General features: G+C 41.5%; 1 protein-coding gene across 5 annotated transcripts in view; it reads left to right on the top strand.

The window, feature by feature from the left end:
• Positions 1-3,637: 3,637 nt before the first annotated feature.
• The window catches only part of bcas3 (BCAS3 microtubule associated cell migration factor), a 442,206-nt gene continuing 426,766 nt past the window's right edge, over positions 3,638-19,077 (top strand). For 4 of the 5 annotated variants that reach the window (XM_060944029.1, XM_060944028.1, XM_060944031.1 and 1 more), the window contains exons 1-3: positions 3,638-3,706; positions 6,603-6,695; positions 10,092-10,146. In XM_060944029.1, the coding sequence (XP_060800012.1) occupies positions 6,622-6,695; positions 10,092-10,146 (129 nt within the window). In that variant the 5' untranslated portion in view covers positions 3,638-3,706; positions 6,603-6,621. Of the gene's footprint in view, positions 3,707-6,602; positions 6,696-10,091; positions 10,147-11,681; positions 11,815-19,077 lie in introns of those variants that run through there. The other variant, XM_060944030.1, reaches the window with a different exon arrangement.

Below are 19,077 nucleotides of genomic sequence, written 5' to 3'. Positions count from 1 at the left end.
CTCTAGGTGTTTAGAAATTCAGAATAATTATATAGCAACCCATCTTTATTGAACAATTGACTAACCATAACAATTCTGTTGTTAAACCTCATCTCATTATCTGTAGCCGCTTTATCCTTCTACAGGGTCACAGGCAAGCTGGAGCCTAACCCAGCTGACTACGGACGAAAGGCAGGGTACACCCTGGACAAGTCGCCCGGTCATCACAGGGCTGACACATAGACACAGACAACCATTCACACTCACATTCACACCTACGGTCAATTTAGAGTCACCAGTTAACCTAACCTGCATGTCTTTGGACTGTGGGGGAAACCGGAGCACCCACAGGAAACCCACATGGACAACATCCAAACTCCGCACAGAAAGGCCCTCGCCAGCCACGGGGCTCGAACCCGGACCTTCTTGCGCTGAGGCAACAGCGCTAACCACTACACCACCGTGCCGCCCTGTTGTTAAACCATTTATCCAAAAATAGTGTTTTGTTTTTATAAACAATATTACGGTTATTGGCGGCATGGTGGTGTAGTGGTTAGCGCTGTCGCCTCACAGCAAGAAGGTCCTGGGTTCGAGCCCCGGGGCCGGCGAGGGCCTTTCTGTGCGGAGCTTGCATGTTCTCCCCGTGTCCGCGTGGGTTTCCTCCGGGTGCTCCAGTTTCCCCCACAGTCCAAAGACATGCAGGTTAGGTTAACTGGTGACTCTAAATTGACCGTAGGTGTGAGTGTGAATGGTTGTCTGTGTCTATGTGTCAGCCCTGTGATGACCTGGCGACTTGTCCAGGGTGTACCCCGCCTTTCGCCCGTAGTCAGCTGGGATAGGCTCCAGCTTGCCTGCGACCCTGTAGAAGGATAAAGCGGCTAGAGATAATGAGATGAGATGAGATTACGGTTATTCCAAATGAAGCAACTCTGTAGAGAGAAACTGTGTTTGTAAATCAATGTCCATGCGAGAAGAACCTGTCGATGGAAGTGAAAAAGTTTCAGTGGTATTTTTGGAATGCTGTAATTGCAGAGCAGCAGGAAATTAAGGCCACCTAAATTTGAGAATACATGATGCGAAATGGGGGCGGCGCGGTGGTGTAGTGGTTAGCGCTGTCGCCTCACAGCAAGAAGGTCTGGGTTCGAGCCCCGTGGCCGGCGAGGGCCTTTCTGTGCGGAGTTTGCATGTTCTCCCCGTGTCTGCGTGGGTTTCCTCCGGGTGCTCCGGTTTCCCCCACAGTCCAAAGACATGCAGGTTAGGCTAACTGGTGACTCTAAATTGACCGTAGGTGTGAATGTGAGTGTGAATGGTTGTCTGTGTCTATGTGTCAGCCCTGTGATGACCTGGCGACTTGTCCAGGGTGTACCCCGCCTTTCGCCCGTAGTCAGCTGGGATAGGCTCCAGCTTGCCTGCGACCCTGTAGAACAGGATAAAGCGGCTACAGATAATGAGATGAGTATTATTAAGTGCACCAAAGAGAAGTCTCTCTGCAGCTAGTGATTAAGGATTTTTTGTTTTTGTTCAATAATAGGAGTGAAGTTTACAGAGCATCTGGGCCCTGTACTACGAAGCGGGTTTTCTGGCTTACCAGGGTAACTTCGAGAGTAACTTGATCACGTGCAGCGTAACTTCCCGATTAACCCATACTACGAAAGTTGGCTATGTTCAAACCGAGGTATGCTGCCATGGCAACTTACGCTGCATCTCAAACCTGCTTGTCTCAGGTTATGTTCTTGGTTAACCCGAGGTTTCCGATTAACCACACCCTTTTTAAACACCACCTCTCCACCGACATTTCCTCTAGAGACAATGCCAGCGTACCTGGATGACCCGAACGCAGATTAGAGATGGGATTTATGGCTCTTTGATAGGATCCGCATCTTTGTGATCCGTTCTTTGAAAAGAGCCGTTCAAAAGACTGGCTCATTTGGCTCTTTTTAAATATTTATTCAGTTTTAAGAAGACAGCGTCTAAAGAAGCCAGATCCCTCTGCTTAGACAGTGACATCAATATTTCTGGACATACCTTTTATATAAAGCAACCTAGACTTACATTATTGTAACCCCTAAACGCTCATAAATAACCATTAAAAAACAATGAGGGCTTCAATGAATGTCCATGCAGAACGGCTTTTCTGTAAAAAAAAAAAGAACCCACTCAAGAACATAGTTATCAAGAACGCAAGAATATTTTATAGAAAAACACTTGTTTTACAAAAATATTTAAGTCTGAGATACAAAATAGATACAACTACAATAAATATAACACAAGAACTAGTTATCACACAAGAACATTTTAATAGAAAAAAAACTTTCTATATTAAAAATATTGAAATTGTAACAAAAATAGATACAACTAAACAGTCAGATAAATAGATAAAGTTACAACAAGAACACAAGATTATTTTAATAGGAAAAAACAAACTATTAATGCAAAAAATATTATTAGAAAAATAGATACAACTAGACAAACAGATAAATAAATAAAATACACAAAAATAGAACAAACAAAATGACGATAGAATAAATTAAATGAACGTCCGTGAAAAGTAGTTTTCCCACAATATTATCATTAATATCACACAACTACATTATAAACTATATACAAAACAATTTGAACTATTAGGCAAACAGATAAAACTTGAATAAATAAAAGGCAAATGAATGCTTGCTTGCACACACACACCATTATGAATGATGTTTTTATATTTCATTTTCACCTGTTGCCAGGTGCGTTTGGCACTGCTGTTGCCTCTGAAATGTTCACAGGACATACACCAACTTAGTCAAAGGGACTGAACAGTCAGTCATCCTAATTCATGTGACTCTGTGCACATATCAGCTTAAGTAGGCTACTCCATGAATTTACCATACCAAATTTTATTCAGGATTTTTCGGACATTAAACAAGCTATATATGACTGGGGCCACGTCGAAGGACCATTTTCTGTGACTTGTGATTGATCATGAAGCTTTCTCTCATCCTATACTTCTGTTCTGGAACATGTAGAAGGGAGAATGTACTTGCGCATTTACCCGATCGGCAATTCGTTGCCAACATGCTTGCCGCTCCTTATTGGCAGCCGCTGTGTTAGATTTTGCTCTTAATGTTGTTTTGAACTCCTCGTAGCTTTGCATTATGACAGCGCATTCTTCCTCCGTGAAGTGCGGCGACCGTGCCATTGTGAACAGTGGGGATTTGCGCTGATAACCTCCCCTTTAACGTGAACGCGCATTAACCCTGATTAGGTTAAACCAGGTTCAACAAATCAACTTCATAACTGGCGTCGTAGTACCGTTTAACCCCAAACAAGATAACCAGGTTTTGTCAACCCCGGTTTAGCGGGGGAACCCTGGGTTACTTCTGGGTAGGTTAACCTCCGTTCGTAGTACAGGGCCCTGGATTGCCCATTTTTAGTGACTTGAATACTAAGCTCGATTTGTTTTCTAAACATCTGGCCATTTTGTGCAACACGTCACTATATTTATTCTTATCTTAACTCACCGCGTTGGCGGAACCAACAAAACACTAGGGATATTCCGCACTCTGATTGGTTATCAGCAGTCAGTTTACCCGCCTCTCGGCAATCTGATTGGTTAGTTTTGGGAAGTACGGCGCGTTCATTGGTTGCTACGTTTGTTGTTTCCGCTATGTGTCATCCCATGTTTTCATCGCGTTTGGGGAAGCCGTGTGTGTTTAGTTAGCGGATTTCAAGCACAGCGCACTTGGTTTGTACAATGTTTCTGAGATTAGAACTTAAATCTTGTGTGGGCGTTTTGCTAAAACGGAGTATTTAATGTCGCATGTATTAGTGTCATAATTTAATACAGTGTTGAAAGTGATTAGCTGGTGGCTGGAGTTAGCTAGCTAGGTTAGCTAACTAGCGAGCTAAGGAGTGATGAAGTGTTTGTGAGTGAGTCAGTCAGTCAGTCAGCTGGCTAATAAACAAAGACATCTGCTCTTGTGCAGGATTCAGTGCTGGGACAGTGAGGGGCCTGGGAGTGAAGTCGGGTCACTAATTGGGCCGAATGATTTGCAGGTGGCCATGGGGGATGTCTGGGCATGTTTATTAAGAGTTGCTTTCCTTGATATTTACACTACTGTTCAAAAGTTTGGGGTCACTTTGAAATGTCCTTATTTTTGAAAGAAAAGCACTGTTCTTTTCAATGAAGATCACTTTAAACTAATCAGAAATCCACTCTATACATTGCTAATGTGGTAAATGACTATTCTAGCTGCAAATGTGTGGTTTTTGGTGCAATATCTCCATAGGTGTATAGAGGCCCATTTCCAGCAACTCTCACTCCAGTGTTCTAATGGTACAATGTGTTTGCTCATTGCCTCAGAAGGCTAATGGATGATTAGAAAACCCTTGTACAATCATGTTAGCACAGCTGAAAACAGTTGAGCTCTTTAGAGAAGCTATAAAACTGACCTTCCCTTGAGCAGATTGAGTTTCTGGAGCATCACATTTGTGGGGTCGATTAAATGCTCAAAATGGCCAGAAAAATGTCTTGACTATATTTTCTATTCATTTCACAACTTATGGTGGTAAATAAAAGTGTGACTTTTCATGGAAAACACAAAATTGTCTGGGTGACCCCAAACTTTTTATATATATATATATATATATATATATATATATATATATATAATTTCTGGGGAAACTCACCTGAGGTTAAGTGTAACAGATTTATTATTATAAGGGTTGTTTTACAATCAGGGTACACAAGCTAAAAATCACCTTTAACACTTATCTTCAATATCAAAAGGCTTGACTAAATAAACTTGGTTGTTTATTGTAGCCCTGTGATAGCTCTATTTACCATGCAAAAAAAAAAATTTGGTGATAACATTATTTTTGGTGAATGTATGGCAATATATGTCATATTTAGCAAAATTACTCGTGTCATTTAGAAAAAGTGCTTTTTGACCACAGGTAGCTCCAAAAGGGATGCACTTAAATCATTCTTTATACCATTAAACAAATATTTGGTTCCATATCATTGGAAACATAGTTAAGTTTTAATGTTGAATGCCAGTAAGGTTTCAGACTATTTTGATCAAATTAGTATGCAATTGTGTCAAAAAAATGTCCTCTCCTGGACAGCTAATTTTTCAATATAAAATAACATATCTAAAATGATTATTTCATCCTGAAATGTGGTCAAGATATCGGGACATAAATATTAGAGACAACTAACACAAAGCTTACAGCCTTATATTTAAAAGCTCTATGGAAGTCGTGGATTCTGAATTGTCAAAAAAAAAAATGTCCTCTCCAAGAATCACTTCATTTGTTTCTCCCATCTTATAGCAGATTACACAAAACTACCATACACACACGTCAAAAAATTACCTGAAATCTGTTCTTTAACTTGTCCTTCACTTAAAAACTGGTACGAGAATCAGTTTGAATTTTGGACCCCTGTGACACAAACTTTGTACCCTGATTGTAAAACAACCCATAATACATAGGGCCAAATTACTCAATTCTGGTTGGTCAATCAAAGAGGGCTTTGTATTTCTGAAATGCTATTGGATAGTTCGTTTGCTTGGTTACGGTTACAAAAATTAGCAAATTTTGTCAACAAAATGGCTGACTCAGCAATGCCACATTTCGCTATATTTGATGAAGAAATGATAAACCAATTGCAAGCGAAAATGAAAATACCAAAAAAAGGACGAATTTTTGGTTTTCCGTGTTTAAGAAATGGGCCGCAGAAAGACAAATAAACGATTCTGGTGGCATATGAATGCTGTGAGTTAGACAAAGATGCTATCGGAGTTTTATGCAGAAGTGAGGAAAGAAAACGGGGAAAACTATGAACCAGACTCTCTTAAAGTAATGCAGGCTTTTGTAAAGAAGTTCCAATGAAACTTCGTAAACCACTTTCAAGATCCTCGTGCCGTGTCGCCGTGTCATGATGAAAGACGCTTTAGAAACTGATTCAAACATGCAAGATAGTGGTTCAGAAAACGTGAATGACAAATGTTGTGAACTTGAATGGCTTCCGAAGTATGAATTTGGCCCTATATATGATAAACAAGTAATCATATGGTTCCTTGTAAAATTAAGGATCAATTTCACTTGTGATTCGAAGTTTTGAAAATTGCCCGAGTTGCGACGCAACGAGGGCAATTTCAAAACTTCGAAATCACGAGTGAAATTAATCCTTAATTTTACTCGGCCCCATACGATTACCTATATTTGTTGTTGTTGTCATTTGGTTAGCACTGTCACCTCACAGCAAGAAGGTCCGGGTTCGAGCCCAGTGGCCAGCGAGGGCCTTTCTGTGTGGAGTTTGCATGTTCTCCCCGTGTCTGTGTGGGTTTCCTCCGGGTGCTCCCGTTTCCCCCACAGACCAAAGACATGCAGGTTAGGTTAACTGGTGGCTCTAAGTTGACCATAGGTGTGAATGTGAGTGTACAGAAAGGAACTGGCAACCCTACTCCTGCAATTCTGGCCCAGATTGGGTTCGGCAGTGATGACGGTGTTTTGGTTGAACGGTTCAAAGTTCAGTATGAACCAGAGGTCACTGAACAGACCCTCCTGATCCCTTATCTCACTTTATGATCCCAGACTATCACTGCTGCATCTTCTCTAACTCTGTCTTTTCTCAGGAAACACACCGACCGGTCAATGATGGCGTCTGACTCTCCACGCAGACCGAGCCGCTGTGCTGGAGGGGTTATAGTTCGAGCCCAGGCTGCTACGTAAGTCTTTATTTGTACTGTCTCATGTGTGTTGTCATGGAGTATGACTTACTTTACAAGTTCACGGTATAATGTTCCTTCACTCTTTGGTACTCTTTACGTCATTAGAAATCAATATGTGTCAATATGTTTGCCTGGAACGATAGCCTGAGGCCACACGTGCCCTTTACAGTTAAAATCAAAGACCACTGATACAGATGGTGTGAGCTTGACTGATGGATCAGGTCAGTAGCAGCAATGTAACAATAGCTATACCTGTCAGTAGGAGCTCCATTTGTGGATAAAACTCTGTTTACTGGTCAGTCTACAATCTTCTCACCTATATTGACACAAGTTGTGGTTTGTGACTAAAGGAATAAGGTCATGAGTGCTGGAAATGAGATTTCTCCACAGGATTGTTGACCTTATTGTCTGTGATCAGTGAGGACCTTAAGAATTGAGGTGGTTCAGGCAGATTCGAAGGTTTCTGGTCAGCTCCTGTTATAGCTGTATCAGACATGCCACGCTGAATGGTGACCCAGGGGGACACCCAGGACCCACTGGAGAGATTATACATCACAGTTGACTTGGGAACATCTGGGAAGAGCTGCAATAGCTGTGGCCTGGCATAGAGAAATCTGGTCTGACTTTCTCAGCCTATTGCATCTGTGATACAAGGACAATGACTTAATAAAAATGAATGAATAAAACCATTATTTATACAAATTGCGTGTGTATGTGTGTGTATAACACTCTCAGGTTTTCATTTTCTACATTCTAGCTACATTAGTTGACTCGTGTGTCCTTTTTAATATTACAACCCCAATTCCAAAAAAAGTTGGGATGCTGTGTAAAACACAAAAACAGAATGAAAAGATTTGCAATTCATGGAAACCCCATATTTCATTGAAAATGCTACAAAGACAGTCTGTTACAGGTGATTTTTTTTTTTTTTTTAAATCAGGTGATTCTAGATTTACCTAGGTGAATTAGGTTGACATTCTTAAAAGGGATGATTTTTTTGGGGGGAAGACTCATAAGAAAAGGGGGCTTGGATTTTTTAGGGGGTTCAAAAAGAATGAGAACACTTTAACAACCACTCTGTCTAGTCACCTTTCCCCCTTGTTTCCCACTGACCCCACCCCCTTTATATCTTCTATCCTCTTATACCTCTCAACCCAGAATTACACTCTTATACCTGTTGCATTTTATTTGCTCCCCCACCTTTTTACCGTCTTTGCTGGGACTCAAACTCAGAACCTTCTGCTTTGAGGTCCACCACATTACCACTACACCATAGAGGATTCAGTTACAACTAAGAAATTAAAGATTCCACTAGATCACCAAACCCTAACCGTAAATCTAGAATCACCTGGATGAATCCAGTTTCATCTGATTTCAGAAATCACCTGTAACATATCAAATTTTGAAATTGAGAAATTTAATTAATTTATTTATTTTTAAAAAATGCTCATTTTGAATTTGGTGTCAGTGAGATGTTTCAGAAAAGTTGGGACGGGCAACAAAAGACTGAAAAAGTTGTGTAATACTAAAAAAAAAAAATCTAATTAGTTTAATTGGCAACAGGTCAGTAACATGATTGGGTATAAAAAGAGCATCCCAGAGAGGCGGAGTCTCTCAGAAGTAAAGATGGGGAGGGGTTTACCGCTCTGTGAAAGACTGCGTGGGCAAACAGTGCAACAATTTTAAGAATAACATTCCTCAATGTAAATTTTTTTTTAAAGATTTATTTTTGGGCTTTTTCCACCTTTATTGGATAGGACAGTGTAGAGACAGGAAATGAGCAGGAGAGAGAAACGGGGAGGGATTGGGAAATGACCTTGGGTTGGAATTGAACACGGGTCCCCAGAGTTATGGTATGGCACCTTATCCACCTGAGCCACAATGCCCCCACCTCCTCAATGTAAAATTGCAAAGAATTTGTGGATCACATCATCTATGGTACATAATATTAAAAGATTCAGAGAATCTGGAGAAATCTCTGTATGCAAGAGACAAGGCTGAAAACTGACATTGGATGCCTGTGATCTTCAGGCCCTCAGGCGACACTGCATTAAAAGCAGACACGTGTCTGTAGTGGAAATCACTGTATGGGCTCAGGAACACTTCAGAAAACCATCGTCTGTGAAAACAGTTCATTACTGCATCCACAAATGCAAGTTAAAACCATATATAAGCAATATCCAGAAACACCGCTGCCTTCTCTGGGCTTGAGCTCTTTTACGATGGACTGAGGCGAAGTGGAAAACTGTCTTGAGGTCTGACGAATCAAAATTAGAAATTCTTTTTAGAAATCATGGACACCACGTCCTCCAGGCTAAAGAGGAGAGGGACCATCCAGCCTGTTATCAGTGCACATTTCAAAAGCCAGCATCTGTGATAGTACGAGGGTGCATTAGTGCACATGACATGGGTAGCTTGCACATCTGGGAAGGCAGCGTTAGTGCTGAATGATATCTGCCCGTTTGAGAGAAATATGCTGCCATCCAGACAAAATTTTTTTCAGGGAAAGCCTTCCTTCTTTCAGCAAGACAATGCCAAACCGCTTTCTGCACATGTTAAAACTGCATGGCTCCATAGTAAAAGAGTCCAGGTGCTAAACTGGCCTGCCTGCAGTCCAGACCTGTCTCCCATTTAAAACTTTTGGCGCATTATGAAGCGCAAAATACGACAAAGGAGACCCTGAACTGTTGAGCAACTGAAACTATATATCAGGCAAGAATGGGACAACATGTCTCTTTCACAACTACAGCAGTTGGTCTCCTCAGCTCCCAAACATTTACAGAGTGTTGTTAAAGTAGAGGTGATGCAACACAGTGGTAAACATGCCCCTGTCCCAACTTTTTTGAAATGTGTTGCTGACATTAAATTCAAAATGAGCATATATTTAAAAAAAAAAAAAAAATTCTCAGTTTCAACATTTGATATGTTGTCTTTGTATCATCGTCAATGAAATATAGGGTTTCCATGATTTGCAAATCATCACGTTCTGTTTTTATTTCCAGTTTACACAGCGTCCCAACTTTTTTGGAATCGGGGTTGTATATAACACACACTCAGGTTTTCATTTTCTACATTCTAGCTACATTAGTTGGCTCATACCGTATGTGCCTTTTTAAATATTACACTTCCTGACTGTGGCCCATTTGTTACTGTGCCCAATCTTAAACACCTCACTGTTACTGCCTGCTTGACATACCCAGCAAATATATACATACAGTATGTATGAAGATAGCATGAGTCCAGTGGCCAGAACCCACACTGATGAAAGTTTGAGGATAATTAACACTTACTGTGCACAAAAAAGATGAATGATAGTCTCTAAAGCTGTTTTGTATGATCATTTAACTATCTGTGAAATTGGGTTCATCATAATGTCATTTCACTGTTTTCCAGGGAACAGTCTTACATGGAAAGTGTAGTGACTTTTTTGCAAGATGTGGTCCCTCAGGTTAGTCCTTTTTTTTACCCCTCCTGTTAATATTTAGTTTATAATCATGTTATGTCAACTCAAATAAGTGATTTGTTCATTTGAATGGTCAGTTGGTATCAGCATTTTAATGTTAATCAGTAAAACTAAATAGGACTTAGATGTTACACGTGTATAGATGACTTGCAATCACATGATCAAAATGTGCTACGTCCATGATGGTGGATATACAAAGCAGCTAGGATGGCCGCCGCTGAAAGCGTGTCTGTAAACAATGCTGAATTTTCTCAGTATTACCACGATTTGAACGGTCAAGCGAAGATTCGATACAAAGAGAAGATAGATATGTGTGGTTTTGACCCATATTATTGAAAAAAAGTCAGACTTTTCTGAAGATAAGACACTTCTACCAACCATCAAGTACCCAGATGTCGCGTTCTATCTGGTTTGGCTGCCGAAGAATCAAGTCCGACCTTGGATGAAACATAGCCCGTTTTCTGAGTCTGGATTGTTTCTATCATATAATTTTGCTGGCGATCCTAGAAGCGAAATGGTAATACACGTGTTAAAATTATAACAACGACCGAGTGAACCACGACAAGAGAACGCTCATTTTATAGCAAAATTCCAGCAACAGGAAATAAAATTCTTCCATGATATTATCGAGAAAGCTCTTGAATCTCACCTGAGATAAAACGATTACTGCAAACACGAGCTGTTTTGGTTTTAGCCTCTGTTAGATCAGCCCTACCGATGTTGTTCAGCCATGCTTGTCTCCTATCCGTACTAAGCCTCAGAGTTTCCCCGCTCTCTTTCCGAATCACGGACGGAATTCTAAAGAATCGGAACATGCCACGGTCACGAGTACTGTTGTGACCACAACCATATACAGCATAAAGATATGGCATAGCTAAAAGAACGCTTAAAACAAAGAGAGTTGTGCACACGTGACTATGTTTTGTATGGAATGTCGCTTGACCCCGTGTTTGTATCTCCACCAACATGGCCGACATCCGGGTTTCTATTTTGCTTTGACGTGACTTGCAAGTCAAGGATTGTTATACAGTACATACGTATGGATTAAAGAATGCTGGAAAAAAATCTTTCTCAGTGTGAAATGTTGGGACTTAAATTTTAAAGATATTTTTTGGGGGGGCTTTTTTTCACCTTTATTAATGGATAGGACAGTGTAGAGACAGGAAATGAGCAGGAGCGAGAGACGGGGAGGGATCAGGAAATGACCTCGGGCAGAACCCGGGTCCCCGGACCCACGGCACGGCGCCCCATCTACCCGAGCCACGACGCCCCCGGGACTTAAAGTTTAGTTTTAAAGACAATAAGTCAGTCTTTGAATTAATTAAAATACATTTTTATGGCTTATGCTCCAGGATCATGTCTAGATAGATAGTTAGTTGAATGCAGTTGTGTTTTATATAGACGCACTTGATGCAGTTACACTTTGCCTTGAAAGTCTAAGTTTAATATCTACTGTCCAATAAACCATGACATAATTCTCTTTAAAACTGGATGTATGACTTTAAATATATTTCTTACAGTGAAGTAGTGAAGTACTTTGAGAAGCTGATGAATGAAGAAAATGAAAGCGAGAGAAGGTGGGCCGAGGTGGAGATAGTGAATCAGGAAGTAGAGCAGATTAACAAGGAGGAAGGAAGAAGAGGATGAAGAGTGGTAAGGCAGACAGGCCAGATGATATACCAGTGGAGGAATGGAGATGCTTCGGTGAAATGGCAATTGACTAAATTTTTGACTAGATTGTTTAACAAGATCTTGGAAAGTGAGAGGATGCCTGAGGAGTGGAGACGTAGTATACTGGTACCAATATTCAAGAACGGGCGCTGTTCAGTGCTGCAGTAAATATAGAGGCATAAAGTTGACCAGTCACGGGAAAGAGTGGTGGAAGCTAGGCTAAGAGGAGAGGTCAAGAATTGTGAGCAGCATTATGGTTTCATGCCAGGAAAGAGTACTACAGATGCAATACTTGCTTTGAGAATGTTGATGGAAAAGTAGAGCGAAAGCCAGGAGTTGCATTGTGTGTTTGTGAATTTAGAGAAGGCATCTGACAGGGTGCCGAGAGAGGAGTTGTGAGGAAATCAGGAGTGGCGGAGAAGTATGTGAGATTGGCGCAGGATATGTATGAGAACAGTGTAACAGCAGTGAGATGTGCATTGGGAATGACGGAGGCATTTAAGGTGGATTTTGGATTACACCAGGGCTTGGCCATAAGTCGTTTCCTGTTTGCAGTGGTAATGGACAGGTTGACAGACAATATCAGGCAAGAGGCCCCATGGACAATGATGTTTGCAGATGAAACAAATGGAAGAAAACTTAGAGACATGGAGGTCTGTACTAGAGAGAAGGGGAATGGAAGTCAGTAGGAGCAAGACGGAGTGAGTACATGTGCTTGAATGAGGGTTAGGACAGTGGAATGGTACAGCTACAAGGAATAGAGGTGGTCAAAGCAGATGAGTTCAAATATCAAATAATGGCGAGTGTGGAGGAGAAGTGAAGAAGAGAGTGCAAGCAGGTTGGAATGGATGGAGGAGAGTGTCAGGAGTGATTTGTGACAGAAGGTTGCCAGGAAGAGTGAAAGGGAAAGTGGACAAGACGACAGTAGTAAGAGCAGCTACATTATATGGTTTAGAGACAGTGGTACTGACAAAAAGACAGAAGGCTGAAATGGAGGGAGCAGAGCTGAAGATGCTGAGATTCTCATTGGGAGTGACAAAGTTGGCCAGGATTAGAAACGAGAATATTAGAGGGACAGCACATGTAGGGCGGCTTGGAGACAAAGTGAGAGAGGCGAGATTGAGATGGTTTGGAGACGTACAGAGGAGAGATCCAGGGTATACTGGGAGAAGAATGCTGGAGATGGAGTTGCCAGGTAGAAGGACAAGAGGAAGACCAAAGATGAGATTTATGGATGTGGGAAAGGAGGACATGAGGATGGATGGTACTACAGAAAAAGATACAGAGGACAGGAGGAGATGGTGGATCCCTAACGGGAATGGCTGAAAGAAGAAGACAGTGAAGTACTGCATGGTGTCCACAACTCCAAATCAGAAAAAGTTGGGATGTTATGCCGTTCAAAAGTTTGGGGTCACTTTGAAATGTCCTTATTTTTGAAAGAAAAGCACTGTTCTTTTCAATGAAGATCACTTTAAACTAATCAGAAATCCACTCTATACATTGCTAATGTGGTAAATGACTATTCTAGCTGCAAATGTGTGGTTTTTGGTGCAATATCTCCATAGGTGTATAGAGGCCCATTTCCAGCAACTCTCACTCCAGTGTTCTAATGGTACAATGTGTTTGCTCATTGCCTCAGAAGGCTAATGGATGATTAGAAAACCCTTGTACAATCATGTTAGCACAGCTGAAAACAGTTGAGCTCTTTAGAGAAGCTATAAAACTGACCTTCCTTTGAGCAGATTGAGTTTCTGGAGCATCACATTTGTGGGGTCGATTAAATGCTCAAAATGGCCAGAAAAATGTCTTGACTATATTTTCTATTCATTTTACAACTTATGGTGGTAAATAAAAGTGTGACTTTTCATGGAAAACACAAAATTGTCTGGGTGACCCCAAACTTTTGAACGGTAGTATGTGTGTGTGTATGTATGTGTGTATATATATATATATATATATATATATATATATATATATATATATATATATATATATTTTTTTTTTTTTTTTCAAAATAAACATGTTACAATTTTGATTCTTTGCAACACAATTTAAAAAAAGTTCAAGCATTTCCCACTTTATAATGTTGCCATTCCTTCTAATAACACTTGAGATGTTTAGGGACTGAATATACCAAGTGAAGCGTTTCGGGTGTTATTTTGTCCCATTCTTCCTGCCAACAGGTCTTAAAAGTGTACAACAGTACAGGGTCATTGTCATTTTGTTTCAGAATTCACCACACGTTCTTTATTGGGGACAGAGGGGACCAGACACCATCTTCTTCCACAGCCATGCCTTTGTAATGTGTGCAGGATGTGGTTTTGCACTGTCTTGTTGAAATATCCTTGGAAAAGATGTCGGCTTGAAGGCAGCACATGTTGCTCCATAATCTGTGTACTTTTCTGCATTAATGCTGCCATCACAGAAGTGTAAGTTACCTTTGCTAAGGGCACTGACTCAACCCCATACCATGACAGACCCTGGTTTTTGGAATTGTTGCTGGTCACAGTCAGGATGGTCCTTTTCGTCTTTGGTCTAGAGCACACAGCGTCCATTTCTTCCAAAAAAGACCCGGAATATTGATTCATCTGCCCACAGTACACATTTCCACTGGGTGATGGTCCATCCCAGATGTCTCTGAGCCCAGAGAAGTCGATGTCGCTTCTGGACATAGTTAACATAAAGCTTCCTTTTTGCACAGTAAAGTTTTAACTGGCATTTGTGGCTGTAACTCCATATTGTAGTGCTTTACAAAGGTTTGCCAAAGTAATCCCGAGCCCATGTGGTTATATCAGCTATAGATGAATGACGGTTCTTGATGCAGTGCTGTCTGAGGGATCGGAGATCACGGGTGTTCAGCTTAGGCTTGTGCCCTTGCCTTTTGCACACCAAAATTCCTCCAGATTCCTTGAATCCATTAATGATATCAGGGTTTTTTCTAGAAAAATTTAGTATGAGGGCGCTCACCATGGTGAGGGAGCGAAGCGGGGGGGGAGATGGTGCTGGTTGTCTCCCCCCCCCGTGCAAAGCCTTTGAAAAATGCTCCAATGGGACATTCTGAGGCTATCTGAGAGGGAAATTGTAACAAATTGTCTGTCAACATTGAAAAAGAAAGAAGTAATCTTCTTCTGCCCCGGACAGTCTTTGGCTTTCTTCTGTTTCATGCCGTGGGATGACATCTTTAAATGCCCAAGTGTCAACAAAAACAACTCGCGAACTACTTCTGTCAAAAGCTCCCGCGCCGGTGGGTGAAAGGTCATTCAGTTTCGAGAAATCTCGCTCTACAAGTCAGCTGACCTTGTATGTAACCCATGTCAAATCTCGCGAGAGCAGCTGCAACAAGTAAACAACTAAACAACATGGCGCCTCAGTCTGGAAAACGCCAATTCGGATTGTTTTTGCACCGTCTGGCGGTGTATCTACTATGATTGGAATATTTTTGGAGCAATTATAACGTATTTGATGATCAGACACATTGTCACGTAGTGTTGCTGGGATGTTTTCACGGAGTTGGTAAGGGGGCGCACGCCAAGAGTAAGAGGGCGCAGCGCCCCTGTTCCCCCGTTTAGACGAAAGCCTGATGATATTATGCACCATAGAGGGTGAAATATCCAAATCCCTTTGTAATGTTCTTTGGAACATTGTTTTTAAACATTTTAATAATTTTTCTCACACATTTGTTGACAAATTGGAGATCCTCAACCCATCTTTGCTCTTCAAAGACTAGGTCTTTCCTGGATACTGATTTTGTACCAAATCATGATTATAATCATCTGCTGACAATCACCTGTTTCAAATCATTATTTAATTGTTTCACCTCATTACTAGCCCTAAATTCCCCTGTCCTAACTTTGTTTGGAATGTGTTACAGTCCTGAAAAGCAGGAATGGATGTATGTTAAAAATGAAATGAATTTGACCCGACAAAAAAATAAAATATCTTGTGTTCATTCTGTCTGCAATGAAATACAAGTCCAAGTAAATTCAGAAATCAGTGCTTTCTTTTTTTTAATTTGCATTTTCCATCCCAACTTTTTCTGATGTGGGGTTGTACATGCAGGGGTTTGTGAATTTCTGAAGTACTCTGTTTTCCTTCAGGATTCAGTCTTGAAGATGGCCAGTGTTCAGTAGGGCTAGCCTGAATGATCTTAATACTTGAGTATTCATGATTGCATTAAGATTAGTTTCTCTATTTAGTACTCTGAAACTTTTGGCATTATCTTTCTAATCGCTATATAAGTGCACCATGTAGGCAATGAAATAATGACCTTCAGTCTCTGCACTATTGCGTTCAATTTTGTGAGCCATTTGGGATTCACCCAAATGCAGATAACTTCCGGAAAAGACCATCATAAGATCTAAATCATTAGCAAAGTTATAAGTTTATAACTACTGTTCAAAGACCTTGTCAGATACAAGTCTGTCAGGATGTATTCTTAAAGGTCATAGGCAACAGTCGGAGGTGAAACATAGAATATCAACTTTATTGTCTAGAAGAACAACCCAAAAAGCAAATTCAGTTTTCCTAGTGTTTAATTTGCACCCTAAAATTGAATAAAACGGTTAAAGGGCTCCTGACAGCAAAATTATGCTCTAAAATAGGTTTCTGTAATAAAACTACAAACACCACTGATCACTTTCATGATAGAACTAACCACCAACAGAATGAAACCAGTAGATTTGTCTTTGTGCGAAGTTGTGTCAATCTGGCCAAGCGCTAAGCCGCTGTCAGTGGCCGCCATATTTGCCGTGACGTCACATGCAGAACAACTGCTCGGCCTTCAAGGCAGCTGTGGCCGACGAAACAGAGCGATTTCCTGACCAGTCTTCAGAAACTGAGGTCCTTTTTGAGGTTGACACTGGACATGTCGGATTACATGAAGATGAAGCAGTGGGTGGCATTTTGCCTTATCGTTTTGAGCTGTATCTGGACAATTTGCCTGTGGAAGGCGAGATTTCCGACTCGGACACAGACGACGACAGGCCCAATGCAGAGGACGTTGTGATCCCAGCTGACATTGGGAGGCTCCAAAACACTGAATGGTAATATAATAATAATAGATCTAGTCCTCTGGGGGGGCATGTGGACAATATTACCGCACTGATTTCCTTTTAAAAAAAATATGCTCTCTTGAAAGTTCATGGTCTTTTAGATTTGGGCCGTTTTCTCACATTTTTATTTGATAAGAATAAAAACTTCTATGAACTGATGAAATTCAATTGCATGTTAGGACTGTAAGGTCCAGCCAACATGGTATTGCAGTGGAACTGTGGCAGAACTTTGAAACATGAACAAATTCATCTATTGCTATTAGTTATTAGTAAATATCTCATTACAAGATGGAGATCTACACCAAAAAATCATCAATCAACAACTAATCAAACAAGTGTCACATGTCTGTCAAACAGAGGCCCACCTGTCATTGGGAGTCCACATGTCCCGTGTCCGGCGCACTTGTTTTGCCCACTCTTCGCGTCTGATGGGATCCTTGGGAAAGGTATCCAGACTATACCCAGCTTCCCTGGTGTTTGAGCAAAATCCAGCCACGCAACGAGCAGGCATATTCATCAAAATAAACGACTCGGACGCAAAAATATTCACTTGCAAAGCACTGGTGAACAATGAGAAGTTGAGAAAATGTCTGTCAGTGGTTCTGCATGTGACGTCATATCCGCCTTCTTCCTCGGCCGTGGGTTGGCTCGCTATGATATCGATTCATCTGCGTGGCGGGCCATTCAAAATGATGTTTGTTACTATTCTGTCGCGCGATGTGTGAAGTAAATGTCATTTTATTCAACTCAGTATGGCTGAAATTAACAATTTAACATATTTTTTGCTGTCAGGAGCCCTTTAAAATATGCTGTTTTGCCCAATTTCCGAAGGTTTGTTTCCATCTCACTTATACGCACTTTCACCACCAGGGGACCGTCGTCGTGACATCATTTAAGCCAAACAGACTGGGAGCAACTCTGTGTTTACTTGCGAACCGAGCACACGTGTATGGACTTTGGTTGTGAGAAGTTGTGTAAAATGTCTGAAACCAAATGCGATTTTGAAGTAGGAACTCTCCAAATTGAATATCGAGAGGTGAAACCATATATGTATGAACCTATGGCTGTTGCGAAGCGATCGGTGAATGTGGCTCACTGGTTTGACCGTGTGACCTCGGAATCGGACAGCAACTCGGCCGACTCTGATCATGGTGACCCTGGACCTCAACAAGACTCGCGCCCAAACGATTTATCCTGGTAGTTATGATAAATTCCTACTTTCATCGTAATACTAAATAAGAGCCCTTTTGAAGAATAGTTAAACCGCCCTCCGTAGTGGACATAGGGAATGATTACTTGACAGTGCGCCGGTAGGCCTCATTAGCCTGCCATCCGCGGCATTATACTATTTCTAGCCGACTCTAAGCGAGGAAATATCCCTTTGTCTCATTTCCACAATGATTGTACAGGATCCCTCAGGATTCTTGACTTGTCAATTGCAAGCAAAAGTAAAAGTTTACCTCCAATCGTCTCCTTTTTGCTTGAGCGTTGCTGGTTTGTTTCTTCTTTGACTGCTTGATTTTATTTCAAGCGCACAATCCACTCTCTCCGCCTCATCTCCTCTTTCGGAAAAAGCCAACCCTCTGGCTTCACGTACACAATCCACTCTCTCCGCCTCGTCTCCTCTTTCGGAAAAAGCCAACCCTCTGGCTTCACGTACACAATCCACTCTCTCCGCCTCGTCTCCTCTTTCGGAAAAAGCCAACCCTCTGGCTTCACGTACACAATCCACTCTCTCCGCCTCGTCTCCTCTTTCGGAAAAAGCCAACCCTCTGGCTTCACGTACACAATCCACTCTCTCCGCCTCGTCTCCTCTTTCGGAAAAAGCCAACCCTCTGGCTTCACGTACACAATCCACTCTCTCCGCCTCGTCTCCTCTTCCGGAAAAAAACAACCCTCTGGCTTCACTCACACAATTGACTCTCTCCGCCTCTTCTCCTCTTTCGGAAAAAGCCAACCCGCTCGCGCTGCCTGTTCTCCTTTTTTGGAAAAAGCCAACCCTCTCACTCTGCCTCTTCTCCTCTTTCGGAAAAAGCCAATCCACTCTCTGTGCCTCTTCTCCTCTCTCGGAAAAAGGTAAAAACTTCTTCCTGAACCGGTCCCGTTGTTACAGTTCACTGCACAACAATAAGGCATGGTTTTTCTTTGGAAATTCCTGAACGCACGTCTGCACTCCAGCCGAATGGCAATGCAA

This window comes from Neoarius graeffei, chromosome 17 (genome assembly GCF_027579695.1).
Source record: "Neoarius graeffei isolate fNeoGra1 chromosome 17, fNeoGra1.pri, whole genome shotgun sequence".
Lineage (NCBI taxonomy): Eukaryota > Metazoa > Chordata > Actinopteri > Siluriformes > Ariidae > Neoarius > Neoarius graeffei.
This window is presented reverse-complemented; position numbering and strand designations above follow the sequence as displayed.